The sequence below is a fragment of the Maylandia zebra genome, linkage group LG5 (genome assembly GCF_041146795.1).
Source record: "Maylandia zebra isolate NMK-2024a linkage group LG5, Mzebra_GT3a, whole genome shotgun sequence".
Classification (NCBI taxonomy): domain Eukaryota; kingdom Metazoa; phylum Chordata; class Actinopteri; order Cichliformes; family Cichlidae; genus Maylandia; species Maylandia zebra.
Window position 1 is genome coordinate 13,392,610 of NC_135171.1, and position 18,497 is coordinate 13,411,106.

Here is an 18,497-nt window from a genome sequence, read left to right on the forward strand (position 1 = left end):
GAGCCCAGCAGAGCCGACACGAAGCCCGCTGCAGGCCGTCCACAGCTCGGTCTGTGAAGACACGTTGCCAGAGCTGATAAACCAACAATATTAACTCGGAAAATGCGTGATTTTAATTTTTTAACATTTATATTCTAGCAGCTATATCACAAAGTCCTCCTACCCTACAGGGGGCGCCCCAACCTCCATCGAGCGTCATTTCCTTCTTCGGTTGAGAAGACGACAAGCTGAAAGGTGCTTTGCTGCCCTCATTGGTTTCCACCAATAAATGTAGTTTCCAAATAAGTTTTACTATCAGTAGTGCTCGACGTGTGTTTCAGTGCTGACGGCATTAAAAACATATTTGTATTTACCTCTTATATCGATGCCTCATAATTACAGAAATAAATCCTCCTGGTTACCCTGAACTTCTAGAAGCACACAGACCCCCAAATAGCCCCACCCCAGTGTTGCCCAGCTTAGGTATTTGAGAAGATATTTAAGAAGATGTTCTCCTGGTAGATTTGGTATGGCCCCACTTTCCCTATTCTTCAGTATAATTAGATTTCAAAAAAGCACACATTGCTTCAGTTTTAAGCTTTTATGCATAATAATTGACACAGTAAAATCATCACCTGGTTGGTCCTTGGCAGGCGTTAAATAAACTCAGTCTCAGACAAACAACAAAACATTGCATCTTATGCCATTTCATTAGTCATTTTGTAAAAATGAATCTAAAGTTCAGAAACAGTGTGTGACAAACTAACTGCACTCTTACTGCTTAGTGCTAGGAATAGAAGGTAAGTAGCAGCCAGCGATTAACAATCAAATCAGCTGACTAATCTGATTATCATTTAATAATTATTTGAACAACAAATGTGAGAACATCTATAAATGTAGGGGTTTGGCAGTATCCTGCACTGGATCATTCAGGTGTGTGTTAACACAATGGCAAGGAGGAAAGATATCAGCAGTGAACTGAGAGCTAATTAATTTCTACATCATACAGACCAGTTTGTTCTTAAGTGGACGACAAGGGAAACTCCGCTTTCTGTCAGTGTAAAGATCTGCAACTACACATTAAGTCCCAGATGTATCTCAATGTAAGAAAAAGAATGGCATTTTCAGCAGTCTCTGTTTTTTCCACATGATGTGTATAATTATAGAAAAAGTTCTGGTTGTATATTGCCTGAACCTAAATTTCCATCGATCACGAGAATCATGAACATTTCCGTCATTTCCTAGGGGCTTGTGTTTGACATCCCTGCTTTAAAATATCAGTTCTCACCACTAGAGCTCAGTGTTGCTATAGCCTTGATGTAAAGTGTGTGTGTGTGTGTGTGTGTGTGTGTGTGTGTGTGTGTGTGTGTGTGTGTGTGTGTGTGGTTCATGATTTTTTTAAAATTCACTGTTGATTGAATAATTAAACAACCTCCACACATAAATCCATTGATTTAGGGCTGATTTTCTGTGCGAATGTCATCACTTTGTTATACTTTGTGAAGTCTTCATTGGTATTTAATGGTGACGAGCACTGACCTGTAGATTCAAATAACAGCACAATGTCAACTGAATCTTTCAGCCGGCTGTCCGTCTGATCAGTCAGACTCTGTGGACCTGCTATAAACAATAACTTGATTTGTTTTTCAGCAGGAAATATACACACACACACACACACACACACACACACACACACACACACACACACACACACAGTGGAGGGTGGCTGGGAGCCTGCTCATCTGCCCTAAGATAAAGAGATATTTGTTCATGTGGTTACATAATGACCGCAGAGCTGTGAGCTAACAGTGAGGTGAGGACAAGCAAATTCCACACAGCCTCCCACCAGTCTCTGGTTTTCCCACTACTTTGAATTCTATTAAAATCCAAATTAAATTTTTTCCTGCCAGTCATGTGGAAACTAAATACAAGTTATTACAAGTATGTGTGCATATATTTTTTGTATTACATGGGGTTTTTTCCTATAGAAAACAACTGAATCAAAAATTCATGGAAAACAGCAGTCTAAAGACGCAATAGGAAAATTTCAAGCAAATGAAACTATAATGTCAGTCAGTAAATGTGCACTTCCATGGAGGATACGGTGGCTGTCTGCAGCCTTCAATTATGTATTACATGAAACCTCAAGCCACAGCAGAGAGACTCTTCCCACTGTTTTGCATTTTAAATTTGCATCTTGCCAGAGGCTCAGGTGCTCAAAGTCAAACCTATCCTCTGGGCTGGACCCAGGAGTTGGTGAATGTAAATCTGACGAGATTTCCTCTTTGGCTAAAAGCAAAAAGCTCCCAGAAGGGCAAACAGTGCCTTGTTGAACTATGTTTTAATGCTTACAAATGAGACCTCACAAATTTCACATTAACTGACTTTTTAAATTCTGTAACAGAAATAACTATAAAGTAAATATTAAAGCCTGTCAGTGTAGTCAAACAAATTACAAGTGATTAAACTTTATAAAACAGATAAATATGAGTTCAAGCTGAGATGTATGATAATTATTTCTAATGAAACCAAAAAAGACTTTGCTGCACTTTTTTGTGGCAAAAAGAAAAATTTGGAATCAAGACTGTTCTTTGGTAACAAAATTATTTTGGTGGCCTAAAATGCAATACACCTCATGATGCACAGGACTTTTATCATATAGACAGGCCTATTAAAAGTATAGGGATATTAGATCATTTTAGGAAAACCTAAGATAACGCAATGGATAAACTACCACTGCTTTCCTAATTTTGTTTCATTTAAAAACATTTTAAATGAAACTTGGAAGTGAAACTTGCTTTTGCTGTAAGGCATAAAAATGTAATCAATTTCTTTCAATGAAAAGAATAAAAATACAAAAATAAACATTTTCTGGCATTTCTTTTGCTAACAATAATTAAAATGGTGCTTACAGTATTGTGCAAAAGTCTTGAGTCACTCCTCGTGTCTTCATATTTTGCTAGAGGAATGTGAGGTGCAGTGAAATGTGAATTTGTACAGTCCAATGTTTGGAACGACCACATTTATTCTTCAACACAGCTTGAACTCTCTTGGTCATTTCTCTAAGTAGTAATAGTTCTCCACGGTCCTTGGAAAACACTCAAAGCTCTTCTTTAGATGTTGGCTGATTTTTGCTCTGTTCTCTATTAAGATGACCTCACACTGTTTCAGTAATGTTAAGGCCCAGGCTCTGGGTGTCATGGTCTGTGGTGGGTGGCAGGAATTTCCATAAGGCTCCTGAACTTACCTGGGATCCGCCCCTGGGCAGGGCCAACTCCTCCAGCTCCTGCACACCTGGAGCCTATTGCAGGCAATCAAGCCAGAGGGATTTAAGCCACACGTTGATGTTCATTCACTGCCAGTTCGTCATCAACCCATGTTGTTAACAGGCCTTATGCTTCAAGTTCTTGCTGCGTTTTAGCTTGCTAGCAAGACTTTCTTGTGCTGCAGTTGCTGGATTCACCTTGGCTCACGCTCTACCTCAGAATACCAAGCAAACATTTTGACTCAGGTCAACCTTGCCACGCCACTCTATGTGCCCTACTGCAAGTAAGAATTGCTACTCTTACAACTTACCACTTCAGAGCTACCTCCATTACCTCCCTGACTCCACTGTCTTCTCTCTTCAGTGTGACTGTTCCCTGCTCAGCTCCACTCTGCATCTCAGGCCCCATTCCCTCGCCACGTTTCCCAGGCCACGCCACATTAAACTCCACGTCTTATTGGTTTTTTGTCCTTGCTACGTTTCTTGCACTTAAGCCTAATAAATCATTGTTACATCATCTGCTGTCTCTGCTCTGGGTTTCTGCACCTGAGTCCTGTTCAGTACAGACCACTTGGTCCCGTGACACTGGGGAGGTCAATACATGGGATACATGGCTCCTTTGAAGCAAAATATAAAGAAATGAAGGGTGGCTCAATACTTTTGCGCAATACTGTAAGGAGAATTTTAATTGTCTGCACATTATGTCTTACCTATGTTTAAAATAGCAGTTTTGCAAATATCAAAATCTTCATGACATAAAATAACTGAAGTCTTTCAGCTCTTCTTCAGGCTGACTTTGAACACTTCATCTGGTACAGAAAAACATCATCCATCACCATGTTTAATCAGCCAGTATGGATATTTGACCAATATGAGAAACCCACTTACTGCCAAGTAAGGCCTTAGAAGTCCTACCTGATTTGTCAGCTAATAACTGTCCAACGACGTTACTGGCTTTCTACAGCTGGTAAACATGCTGTAATTAAATTCATTCATTTGGATGTCAGTTAATTGTTTCTTGATGAAAAGCAGCAACACTCCCTCTTCAGTCGCAGGGCGAAAAAGAGACTTAACAAAAAAAAAAGCCATTAATTAGTTTAACTTTCCCTTCACATACTGCTGCGGTTGTAAAGTACATCACGTATCATCATATCCATGATTTCTGACCTCAGTTTCAGAATAAATTACACCCTGGTGTATTCACCTACACATAAGCAGACACATATGCCTCCACATAGTGATGTCGTCTAGGGTGACACAGACGTGCAGCCCGACTGAGCAGTGGGAGGCCAGTCGGGTAGTTTGCGTCTGTTCCAGATGACTCACAGATTTTTATCCTTATTTTTAGAGATGTGTGAATGTAAACAGTGAATTGTGCCCAAGGGCGTGGAGGCATGTGTGAGCCTTTACTCAGTCAGTGGGCAGCTGTCCTCAGCAAATCAGGGAGGTTTGGGTAATAAAATTGCATTAAAGAAGCTGGGAGTGGACTGAAACCAGTAGAATAAAAGGCAGTGATGTCCAGTCAACCCAGTTTTATGCTTCCTTCACACACAGGTACAATAGTTTGTGCTCCTCAGTCTTGTTTAATCATGACTTTATAGATACTCCCGAAATAACACCTCAGTGCCCAGTGCTATTTAGGTTATTATATATATTGGTGTTATATAAACCCGCCACTGAGGATAGAGCACATCGAAGCATAGTTAGAAAGAGAAAGAAATGGGATGTAGCCTTGGCTGCCGTACCTGAATTCTCACTTTATAACACCATGTCTGGTGTCTATCTGTAAAACAACAGGAGGCCATGAACTCGCTTTGGCAGTCACCTATGACCGTAAAGCCTTCCAAACAATGGTTTTATGTATTCACAGTATTTATCTAATTTCCAACTAAAGCCTAAACTGATGTAATCCATGACTAATCCTATAGAGGCCTAGCGGAGTAGTACAAATCCAGTGACACCCAAAGTCTGGTTTAAGAGGTCAGAAAGTCTTTCTATTGATTCGACCTTCATGGGTTAGCTTGCACAAATAGTTTGTTTATTGTTAATCTGTTTTTGTGATGCTTCATTAGAGTAATTAAGAGGTCAGTGTAAATGAGGATGATAGGTTGACAGGGATGTGCACAACAAGCGCCTCAGGCCAGCTCAGTGCCTGGTAGACAGCGTCACCGCCAACGTTATGTAACACACTAATTACATCTTGGCTCGATTTCGCCTGTCCTCTGTTGCGTGTGTGAACCATTTTTCTGGCTCTTTCTGTGACTGGACAGTCCATTTGATTCCATTCAGTGGTTAAAACCCGCTAGACATGGGCTCTCCTAGTGTTAATGCTGCTCTGTGTGTAAGAGCTGGATGAAGTACAAGAGCTGGGATTTGATGAACTGAATGAAACAGACAGGAATGAGGTTATGACATGATTTTATCATGCTGTGATAAACAATCACTCCCATTATGTCATCAATTTTCAGTATTTACTCTGATTATTTCATGTCATTTCCAGACAAAGAACATTTTTTCTTTTTGTTTGTTTGTTGTCTAGTATTAATCTCAAGTTTTACATAGTATATTCCTAATTTTTGAAGCATTTTCATATATACAGTACACACATACACCATTTCACATTTGCACTGCTTGTGTGGAAAAGGAAAGAAATTGACCTCCTGTGACAAGGAGTCTAGATCTTAGGGAGCATGTTTTGGTAAAATGAAATTACACAATCCCATATTTTGACATTAAAAGTCCCTTTTTAATCATTGCAATAAAAAGATCTTCATGGCTGAATACTGTCATACAATAAAGTACCACACTAACTTCTAACTATCATTTGTCGTGGGTTAATTCATTTCACAGCACATCTACGTCACATGCATATCTAAAATGCACATCACAGAAAAACTTTCCATTTGGATTTATATGTTGCAATAAAAAATCCTGATGTTGCTCTGAGTAAAGGGCAGCTTTCTCCAGCACTGACCTGAAACCAAACTGTGTGACTGCATAAGCAGGTTCTGCATCCACACACAAACAAGCACTCACACAGGTGTGTTGTCATATCCTGGTGGTGACATCTAATTGACATAATGCTTTCCCTAGCTGTTTACCTTGACCCTAACCATAACCTAATTCTAACCCTGACACTAAAACCACATTTTGAGTCTCGATAGTGACTTCGAACTCGTGGGGGCTGGGATTTTGTCCCCATAAGGGCTGTTGGTCCCCACAAGTATAGTAAACTTCCAATTTTTGGTCCCCACAAAGATATGCAAACATGGTGCACACACACACACACACACACACACACACACACACACACACACACACACACACACACACACACACACACACACACACACCTCACTGCTGCCTGAGCTCTTATCAAATTTATGTATATTTTTTAAAGCAGGTCAGGGGATTAATCCTCACAATCATCATCATATTACACAATGGGTTTTTTTTCTGTATAATCCCAATGTGTGAGAAATAGTAGAAAGGTAACGACTCCATTCAGTTGTCCTGCCTTGCTTTCATCTCCCTCTTATAACATTATTGACCCGTTTATGTAACTGCCTGTGCAGGGCTCGTCACTGTCGAGTAAGCTCAATTTAACACCTGTCAAAATAGGCCTGGCCCTGCTTCTGACTGATGCATCTCCAAGTTTCTGTCTATATCTGAGCATGAATATGGCAAAATTTCACAGTTTGCCTACTCACAGCTAAATATTTTGCTTCTATGTCCTCATTCAGCTGCTCATTTTGTGCTACTTTACTGAGTGTAAATGAACTGCACGCATTAAATTCAATTCCAGCCGTATAATCTGAATCTATGCGTGGTATCTTTTGGTCTGATGAGGCTAGAAGTTTGCAAAACAAACCTTACAAACAGGATATGAAGCTAAATCTTGTCAAGTAAAGTGTCTAGGTCAATCTGCTGAAATAAATAGCACAAAAACATGTAATGGTATTAACAATATAACATCAATAAACTGGTTTTGGCACGATAGATCAGTGCAGTGTCCTATAGGAGACATAAATAGCACAGTGTACTTTCGCCTCAGGCTGAGGCAGCAGCTCTAAATTCTGTGGAAAACAATGGAGCAATTCTCAGATGGCAGTGAGACATATGATGCAGCAGATCACATGTTAGTCACTGGGCAGTTAGTCTTCATACACCTAACATTTTTCATTATTGATTATAATCTTGAATTGACGAGTCCTTAAATCTATTTTATATTTCAAACCATAAGCTGTAATGCGCTTGCATGTGGGTGAGTTTATGTAGGGTTAGCAGAGGGACTGATCTTAAATTTCGTAGAACCTATCAGGATTTCACGCTGTTCTCAGGTGGAGGAAATTAAAAATAGATTTAATGGATGTTTACCAACAACTGAAACTGCAAACACTTGAAATTAAAAGCAGAAAGCTGTGTTATTTTTCCCCTCTCATGTTTGCATGTTGAGGCATATCTCTGTTTGAGCACGAGTCAAGGATGAGTCCTTTAAACATAAAAGAAGAACCAAGAATAAAGTGGAGCAGGCCTAATCTGGGCTTTCCTCCATAAGAACTGAAGACTCGTGGAAGGGGTAGTTGTATAATAATAGTTATTAGATAACTGAAACACTGAGGTACCGAGATAAAGAAATGAGCTGACAGAAGTGAAAAAACAAGAATGGCCTCAAACTTTAGTATGAATTTCAAAGCACTCCTTGCAGCAGGTCTTTGTCTTTGTTTCACATGCAGCTGCCTTGAATGTGCAAGAACAAGCGAGAGCGAACGGTGTGCAAGGAAAGGCTCGGCGCTCGTAAGATGTTAGAGCAGATTTAATGAATGAAGCCTACGGGGACAGAAAGTGTATTCATATAGTGATGAGGAGGGGGATTGTTACTCTGGCGTCCCAAAAAGCTTTGACACTATTTCATTCCCGGCAAAGGCTGCTGTTGCCATGGTGATTTTAACCAATGTTATGCAAGTGCTCCACTTCCAGCAGCAACCTTCACAAAGCAAAGGGGCACAATGATGCACATGCTCACACACACACACAATGTCTCATAAATAAATAAGCAAGAATTGTAGCGTAGCGCAACAGTGAATCTGTGTAATATACGTGCTCACACGCATGCTCACAACACAGTGACAGAATGGGATCTCATTAATGGTTGAAAGCAGCCCACTGACCCTGAGGCTGTTATGTAACACTGGTTAATACCCCCCCCCCCCCAACTCTTCGCAGCACAGTGGAGACGGAGAGCTTATCTTCTCCATCCTCTCATCTATCAGTCTCCCCATCCCTTTGCATGCACACAACTCCAAGACATCACAAAACTGACAGCAGCTCCGCAGCGGATCCCTGGCACTCCATTTAACATGGCAAACACTGGGGTCTGATGGACTCTTGCTAATACAAATACAGTAAGTGCTCATAAATCTTTCCCCTCTTACCAAGACTAAAGCAAGGGTGTCAAGCATAAGGCCCAGGGGCCAGGACTGGTCCACCAAAGACTCCAATCCAACTCACTGGATGGCTTTGGAAAATGTGAAGGGCGGCTTACGTTTTGGGCTTTTAACTGTATCGGCAAAAGTTTTACAACTTTTCCTACTAATGAAGACCTGTCCCATGGCTATTCATACTACACCACAGTTATTAAGTAACATATAAACAATTAACAACTCCATTAATAATAATTCCATCATCTACCATAGAAATTTCAGGTTTTTGTTTGTTCGTTTTGGGGTTTTTTTTACAATGAGTCCACATTTTGAAAACACATTTTCTATGAATTAACAAAACCATTTTGTTTTACAATTACAAGACACTCCGAGGAATGAGCTACCACAACTGTCTGCTCAAACTGTAGGGGTTTGAATTTATATTGTAGTCTCAAAGTGATACCGCAGTTACAATCAGCAAGGTTCTAGACTGTGATTGCCAACCCAGTGGACACGCGCTTTCCCTAAATTTCACTCTGCTAATTTTGTGCTTTTGTGATGTATTGAAGTTTATTCCATTTGTTTAATAAATTTCTTTGGTGAACTGTCAAAAACTGTGTGCGTCCTCCCCTTTTGTCATTGCCAAGCAACGCTGTAACACAGTATTAAGAGCAAGCATAGGTCAACCAGTGGGATCAGTGCTGTAAGCAGATTATCACACTATACTGCAGAATTCCAATAACACACAAATATAAAATATTTTACCTGAGTTATTCTCAATATTTAGCCAAACAAAGACTTAAATGTGCATTAATATTATCACACACGCACATACAGAGGCTAACAAAATCTTCAAAACAATGATTATTAGCCATTTTGTATTTCCCCATTTAAATACAATGACTGGTTTAGGGAAGTATGTCTATGTCAGACCTTATGAGACAAACCACTCACATTCAAAATCACGCCAGCATGTAACAGATGGTGATTCGCGGGCAGTAATTCAGCACACGCTGTGCTTTATTTTTATGCTACTATAACCAACACCATATCTGAAAAATGTCTTATAATACTTAGGTTCTCATTTTACAGGAGAACAGCGTGTGCGGTTGTGGATGATTACAGCGTGCGTTAACTGAAATATCAAAATGTTTCTTTAGAAATAAAAGACTTCGGTTACATAATCGTGCCTTATACTTCTGACTGATTTCATATCGGGTGCCAGATGGATATCTGTACTAGCAGGACAGCACATTCCACAGACAGGACAGCGGAGCAGTAATGGCCCATGCACTCTGTTGACACAAGCTTGTCTGCGTAACGGCTCCTCTCCACTCACACTGCTGATGCTGTCCTCACATCACACGAAGCTTGTGACTCCAAGAGCAGATGACTCTGCCACAGACCAGCTGTAGACGACCGGGACTGGCTGAGGCAGGACACGATGCCGTCATCCTCTCGCCCCGCAACAGAAACTCTTCTAGACCGAAGAGTAAGGCTGTAAATATGTTTTGGGGCAAGGAGGAGGTGAGGGTGGTGGTGTATTGGCTGTACAATATTACAAGAAGTATCCACAGTAGCCTGGGCATGTGCCTTAGTAATTCTTCACAGCAGGTGGTGGTGTTGGGGAACAAGCCCCGGCACCTGCTTGCACTGAATTGTCTGCAGTCCTCTCATACTTTCAGTGTTGATGGTAGATCTATTAATCAGTTGGTCATCACGGACTTACTGAGCGGCACGCCAAAAAGAGGTCATCTGCCTCCATACATTCACGCACAGAGGCAACGAGCACACATTTGCATAAAATTTGTCTGCCAACATTTCCCTTTGGTTTGAGCAGGAAATGTGGTTTCTCTGTAAACGTGTAAAAAAAAAAAAAACAAACCCCCCCCCCCCCAAAAAAAAAAACCCAAACAAACAAAAAAATAACCAACATCAAATATTAAAGAGGACACTGATGTTACCACAAACCAAGGTTTTTAATTTTTCTGTGAACAAACTGTGGACAGCACAGATATACAAGATAGAGGTATCCAAACATGTCAAATAACAATATTTATTAATATCATTATTGTAACATTAATAACATGGAATGTACTACCTTCCATTCACATTTTTGAACTTTTAGATTATTTTATGAAAGATGTCATATAAATAAATAGCTCTCTCACCTCTTTCTGACACCTATATGAATATAGTCTCTTTGAATATAGATGAACAGGGGAGAAGGATGGCAGAATGACCAGGTAAAAGAGGAGAATGGAGGGCGTGCGCTCACCGCCTCTCTTCCCGTGGACTCGCTTCTCATACTACTCCTGCTCTCTATGATAGCCCTCAGCCTAAACACGCACTCAGCAGAAGTGCATGTTTGCGTGTGCAAAATGACAACACTTTTCTTTGGAAATCAGACACAAGGAAACACTTCTACTGTCTCAAACTGCCTTTAATTTTTGCTGCCTACCCTTTTTTCTAATGGTTACTTAATGGGTTAAAACAGAACGGTGACAACGGGTAAATCACTGCATCATTCACACAGATGGCTTTTATGTTACTTGCAGGTCTGTTTCACATCCTGAGGATGGACGTACTCAACGGCCACATCGAAAAGCACCAGTGGCAGAAACAGGAAGGGGGTCCGATCAAAGACCAGCTACAATGAAGTCCAACTTTGACGATAAGAGAAGGAATTTCTCTCCCCTTTAATGCAGTCTGCTCTTCCTCCATTTGTTCAAGGTTCAGACAGTGTGTTATTGTGCCTCTGTGTTTGAACGGATGAATGTTATGTCAGTATTCAGTCTGTACTTTGGTTCTCCAGCTCAGAAATGATGGTGATCAGGTTCTGGAGACCAAAGATGTAGCCGCTGTCCTGGCCCTCGTGGACCACGCTGTCTTCCCGGTAATGTCTGCAGGTGGTGTGGGCAAAGTCTATCATTCTCACATCCACCACGGAGCTGTGCGTGTCTGAGCGGGACAGGTGAGCCTGGCTGATACCTGAGCTCCCGCTGCTGCTGCTACTATCACTAGATGTGGAGGGACTGTGTGGAAAACCAAGCGCACCTGCAACTTCACCCACCTCCTCCTCCTCCTCTTCGTCCATTTCTGGCTCGGCTTGCACCTCCTCGTCCTCATCATCCTCATCTTCTTCCTCTTCAGAGAGCCCGTCCTCAGTGTGTCGGCGTGTGTGTTTTCTGTGTGGAGCTCCATCATAGATGATGAGCAGAGAGCTGGAGTAAAAGCGGTAGGATTCGCAGGCCTCCAGTGCAGCCTGCATTTCTCTGAGCCTGCTGAGCACCGGGGAAAGGAGTTCGTGTCGCAGACGCCGACCGCTGTGGAAGAATTGGAACAGAGCCTCCTTGAAGCCCGCAAGGGTCAGTTTACGGCCATGGTACTTGTTCATAAACATCAGCTGATCTGTGTCACTCTGGTACACCTGTAGTGATGAGAAAACATGGAGAGGTTGAAAAAGCTGGAAAAGTTCACAGACTCTCAAACATCCGCATTAAAATGGCTATAGAGTGTATCTGCAGTCAATCTTTCCACCTCACCTAGATATTTTGGGCCTTATTCAAAGTTTTCAAACAGACAGACGTGTTCTCGTATAATTAAAAGGCCAGCGTGTTTCAGGCTAGATGGCTATAAAACAAGTTAATCAGATTACAATAGGAACTGTTGCAGATTTTGTAGCAGTGTAGGGTAAAAGCATTAACTTTTAACAGTCGCAGTCTTGGGCACTAAAGCTGGATTACCCACATAAACCACCAAGACATTGTTTCAAATTGTGTTTTCAGACAATTGACAAACAGCTGTAATGTTTTAAATGGGTGAGCCTTCTGTCTGTTTCCGGTTTTTACGCTAAGCTACAAGTCAGCTTATACAGCATTCAATAGACAGACATGACTCTTATTTCATGTAGCTATATTTCCCCCAAATATCATCTTCTATTTCTTTTCTATTTCTTTAAGAGTAAGAAATGAGTATAGACAATAGCGTTTGCCTGAAAGCTCACCTGCATGCCACACAGACGGACTCCTATTAAGGCTGATGTGCTCTGCTGGCACTTGCGTATCTGCATGGCCTTCTTCTCCTCTGAAGCGTCGTCTCCATGCTGTCGCGTGCCCATCTTTAGGTCCAACACGCACGGCACTGTGTGCCGCCAGGTCAGGTTTTCAAGCAGAATGAATTCTGAGAAAATGAGTCAAGGAAGACAAGACAGACAAAACACTACCTTCTTCTGGACTAACCAGTTTTAAGTTCAACCTGCTGGACGAGGCTGAATGAGAAAACAACAGAACTGAGCGTTGTCTCGAAAGATTCAGCTCCCGTTAACATTTGCAATATGTAAAATCAAATCAGAGCAACATCAGGTAACCGATAAGAGTGCTTTTGAAATTCAATGCCATAGAACAGAGAACAGAATAGCTGCACAAGTATTAGATAACGGGCAGCAGGAACCTAATCCACTGATAACCGTAATCTGGTGGCTTACTTGGCCAGGACTCATGCCATGTACACTGGCCTGGAACCTACAATGCATTTCATTGCAATCCCCCCCCCCCAAAAAAATAAATAAATAACATTACGTAGCTTTTCTCTGCAGTCACATATGAGCCAGTTTCAAAAGAAAACTCAGTCAGCGAAAGGATACTGTACTGGTTGCGGTGTTTAGCATTCTCCTTCATCCTCTGCAGGTGCTGCTGGTGACACTTGAGGCTCCAAGGGTTGTGTTTGAGCTGTGGGACAGCGTTACTGTGGCTGTCCTCTAGTCGGTAGTAGAGCACCTCGGCCTGCTTCAGCCACTCCAACTCCATGTCCTCCTGCAGCTTTTGAACACTGAATGAAAGACAGGGAAAGACAGCAACGACTGTAGTTACACATGGCTAAAGAGCAGGAAATGGGGAGTAAAGTATGGAGAAAGAAAAAATTCCTGGAAAGAGGTACAAAGTGGAATCTTTCGCTCGCCACCATCCATGCATTCAAACATCAGTTTTCCTTGTTTAACCCCAATAATCCCTCCCCAGCGCAGGGCTAACTAAGTCAAAGTTTTCCTTTTGTATAAAGGCATTAGAATGAATCTATTGCAATTATGCAACAATGACTCTTTGACCCTCTCTCCAAGGATCAGCCTCCAGCTGTATTTAAAGACAGTTAGGCTTACGATTACGAGGCTAACTTTACGATCAGTCAGTGTGTGCATCATAAGTCGTGGTATGTCTCTACAGCTACATTCACGGAAAATTTAAAGTTGGTTATAACGTAATACGGGTGCATAACGGCTCCTAAACCATCTTTAATTTCTTTTACATGAGCAGTGAGATCAGCATGAAAATGACTCACTTTGCTCCCACCTGCTGAGGCATCAAACACGTCTTGTCTTATCATGACTAACAGGTTCCTGAGTCAACTACTGTCTGTGATAGGGTATTTCCTTGCACCTCACCTCTTCTCCTTGTCTTTACGAGAGTTGCGGCTTCGGCCATCTTTGCTGTCCGCTAGCAGCGAGGAGGCCATCATTTTCCCCCACGTCATCATCTTACTCTTGGGGTCACAGTCCACCGAGTGCTCATTGTTCACCAGATCTGTGGCTGGGTCACTATCAAGGGGGTAGGCGATTAGGCAAAGATTCCCCTCCTCGTCCTCCTCGAAGCTCACGGACACCACACCTGAGACAGAGACAGAAAGGTACGTTTTAGACACAGACTCACTGAACAGTGATGGGAATTTGTTTCACAGGAATCTATCAAAGAGGATGACAAACTTAAAGGAAATCTCTTCACTGCTTTAAGCAGCACGATACAAAAGTATGACTGAAGTGGATGGTTGACGCACACTGAGCTCTAATCAACACATTCAAATAACAGCCCAAACACAAAAGACACCAGGCTATAAAAACTTAGGTCAGAATTCAGTTTATTGATTACCACCAATTGTCTGAAGCAAACTAATCAATAGTATACATACACTGTAAACGTGTAGGAACCAGAAAGCCATGTACAGGAGAAAGCATCAGAAAATATATGCTTCTAACAAAAATAACAGGAGCTTCAGTGAGTCAGAAAAGTTTGGAAGATTCAAGTTCGGTTAACTTCAACAGAAAAGATATATTTCCATAATTTTCCCATTTGCTTTTGTCCAAAACAGCTGCACCCGTTCCTCTTCATGCACGTCCCATGTATGGCTGAAGCACAAGCTGAGAGAAGGTGAAGCATGTAGCAAGCAAGTATGCCTCATTGTGAAGACAAATACAAATGGGGGAAACTGTTGACATGGAAAACAGTGCACAGGTGTCACGAAACAGTCAATTTACAGAGTGAATTTAACTTCATCACTTCTGGGGTTTGTTGGAACTATTATATGGGACAGCAAACTGAAGGCAGCACAGTGCTTTTTAGGATGACCAGAGACACGCGTTTGCTCTATATCATCTTACAATTCTCTGCTGGTGACACAAAAGAACCGGCTCCGCTGCTCTTTGAGGGAGGGTCTTAGATAGCATTTAAAGAGGATCTGCTGTAGTGTAACGTGAAGGGAAATAAGGACACAGTAGCAAAGGGCTTTGCTGTAAAGAACAGGCCTTTCTGCTGTAACTCATAGTTTAATCCCTTTAATCCATCACACTCTCTGAATGAAAGAATGAGATGAATGCAGGAACAATGTTGGCTATGTAAATAAGAGATGGTATGTTTAACCGGTCCAACAGTTTCTGCTTGCTATCGTCACTCACTATGCCTCATATTTGACAACCTTTAAAACAAAAAGAAAAAAAACGTGGGAGTGACTCAAACGTCAGTGAAATAATACAAAGCCATTCAGTGGTTTTGTGAGGCACCACCTACGTTGACCTTTGCAGGTGATGACCTCCAGCAACTGCCTGAATTTCTGGATCCAAAGGAGGAAGAACCTCACATAGTTCCCTTTTCATCTCATTGGTGTGTTGCCCGGTAAAAAGAAAGAAGTAAAACAACACAAAAACAGTGGCTCGCAATTGCTACCCTGACTTACCTTCAGTTCATCACTCAGCTAGCCAAGCAGCACAATTGAAAGGCCCGTTTGTCCCAATTACAACCTCAGCTACAGCACCCTCCTGTGGCACAATGCGGTATAAACCTGGCAAGCGCCTGCTTGTGCAGACATGGGCATCTCTAGTTCCTAATAATCTAAAATTGCACACTTGACACATGCAAGCAGGCTCTGCACACATCTATCCCTATCTGATGTATGTATGCACAAAAAAGAAGTATGCACGTAAAGAAAGAGACATGCATGAAAAAACACAGTAGTTGTCATTACCTCTGTACTGGGGGGTAAACCTCCTCATTGCTGCAGGCAGACTTTTGTAGAACTGATGCTCGCGGGGAATGAGAGGCTTGCAGATGGTCTGCTCTCCAAAGCGTAGGACGCAGGAATGTCCCCCGACCTGGTGCACGAAGGGCTCAAGCATCACTCCCTTCTCCATGTAGCACTGCTGGTGCTGCAGCTTGTTCTGTTGCTTTTGTTTTTGCTCCGCATCCATGACCTCCTGGGCCTGAGCCTCCACAGCCGGACTCATCCTCCTCTGGCCCTGACCACACTGCCGCGGGCATTAGACTCCTGACGCACGCACCAACAATATGGTGGGGGCCCTTTCCGGCAGGGACTCGCACACACTCACGGGCTACAGATCCCCAGAGGACTAGTCCTAACACGCTGCATTAAAGATCGCAGTTTGTTTTTATGAGTTATTCCCGCGGTGCTTTCCGAAGCATTTGCTGTGATGGTGATCTGCTGCGCCGATGCTCTCACTGATACTGCTGCTCGAAAACAAAGGACAGGAAGGAGGAAGAGAAACAGAAAACACGACTCAGGTTTACTGAATATTCAATTCCTTTCGGCTCCTTGCCTTACAGTCCTTGTAGCCGGGTAGAAAAAAACAAAACAAAGCCGTCTTATGTCCTTTATATATTAAGGTTTGGAGTTGTGCTGCTACGGCAGATAAGGCGACCAGACACAGCTCCTGCTTGTGCCTTCTCCGCAGCCTCGACGCCTTATGACAGACGAGAGCTGGCTCGCTACTGGTAAAGCTCTCAGGAGCCTGACACTCGGCCCGCCCTATCACAGGCAGCCCACCAATCACGTGCATCTAAAGCAGGTTGTTGGGTGGCAGCCCAGAGAAGCAAGCAAACAAAGACAGGGGTGGGAGGGGGCAGTCTGGGTGAAGGGAGAGAGGAAGAGGAGAATAAAAACAAGGAGGGAGGGCAGAGCTGAACTCAGCTGTTTCTCTGCGCGACAGCGGGGGTTTTAACAAACTGGCAGAATAAGCACCAGCATTTCCTTAAAAGACGTACGGTGTGGGGGAGAGAAGCACAGAACTAGGACAGGAGTTAAACACACAAACTGACATCCAATGCAAAACGGCAGTCAAATATAAGTAAAAAAGTCAAACTAGACTCCTGGATGAACAAGTAGCTTTGCTCTTCCAGGAAAACATGCAAAAAGGAAGACGCCTCGAATTTAATGTCACTCTTAGGAGATTTTTTACATACTTGTAATTGTTCCTCATACAATTTACTGCATAGCATAAATTTAGGTTTTCTGTAATTACTGCTAAAAAAAATAGTTAACTTTAATTTCTTTAAAAATATTGCAATTTAACAAACCACCTTTCACATTTTAGCAATAACAGGGTAGCAAACAGCATGATTAAAAATGGGGGACCCCTCTCTTCAGTTTACAATCTATATTGAAGCGTTGTTGATAGTAAAGCCGGTGTTGTGCCAAAAAGTGATTGTCTGCCAAAAACTGATTTCCGGTATTTGCCAAAAACTGATTGCTCGTATTTAAACTGCTATAAGTAACTTGTTGGCCTATAATATGTGAAACATATGTCAAATGCATCCCTCATGGATGACACAAAGTCATATTGAGCCACAAACAACATTCGTGTAACAAGGTAGAAGCCGCAATCAGTTTTTGGCAGCGACTTTTATAGAACCTTTATTTATGCAGTTAAAAAAAAACTCATTAACATTAAAAATGTCTTTTGTAAGAGTAAGACAGCAGAAATGGCAGCAAATATTACAATAGTTCTGTAAAAATATTGTAAGTGGGGAAAAAGGACCGGATTGGTTATAATGTGAGTACAATAACACAGAGTTATAAAGATACTTGAAAAAACAGATAATCTTTTAATTCTATATATAACCCCTTTGTAAACGCTGTTCACCGAAGTCTATTTACCAACATACGTAAAGATATTACACATAAAAAATACACGGAAACATTGGAAATCACTTTTTGGCAGGCAATCACTTTTTGGCACAACACCGGCTCCATTCGCATAATCTTCTACTGTTTTCAGTGATTTCTTCAGTCGCTGTTGGCTTCAGAGCTGTGTTGTTATGAAGTAAAGGCGTTGGTAGGAGTGACGTGTAAGGTTTCTAAGAGCTTGTGCTCTGACTTAAGTGGAAACTATAATCCTCATCTTGCACTCTCCCAGACCTCCTTGACATAGATTATCGTAGCAGGCAAAACAACATCTGATTAAACCAGTCGCTCACTGCTAACTGCAGTGAGGCTAACTTTAAACTGCTGACGAGGAACGCGTGTAAGTGCACAGTGTACTATTCCCAAAACATATAAATGCATGTTTGCCGCCTCCAACATATCATAACATGTTTTGTGTGCACATACCAGTGTGTGCTTTAAGTTAGAGATGGTGACTGGCTGGGGTTGTAGGAAAAGAGTCAGCACTAATCTCTCTAATCCTGTCTCCTGGAACAAAAGGGGAAATGGGCCATGATAAACAAGCAGGGAATATTCCCAGTTAAATAAACGAGTATGTTCAGTGCAATTAC

The 18,497-nt window shown here is 41.9% G+C and overlaps 1 protein-coding gene across 1 annotated transcript; it reads right to left on the bottom strand.

Annotated features, from left to right (window-relative positions):
• Positions 1–10,627: 10,627 nt before the first annotated feature.
• LOC101467056 (inositol hexakisphosphate kinase 2) lies at positions 10,628–16,705 on the bottom strand. Its single transcript, XM_004545340.5, has 5 exons — positions 15,955–16,705; positions 14,105–14,327; positions 13,313–13,497; positions 12,674–12,849; positions 10,628–12,097 (listed from the first exon to the last, which is right to left on the bottom strand). Exons 1-5 carry the CDS (start codon positions 16,211–16,213, stop codon positions 11,459–11,461), a joined length of 1,482 nt encoding a protein of 493 aa, XP_004545397.1. The 5' UTR covers positions 16,214–16,705; the 3' UTR covers positions 10,628–11,458.
• Between the last annotated feature and the right edge of the window lie 1,792 nt (positions 16,706–18,497).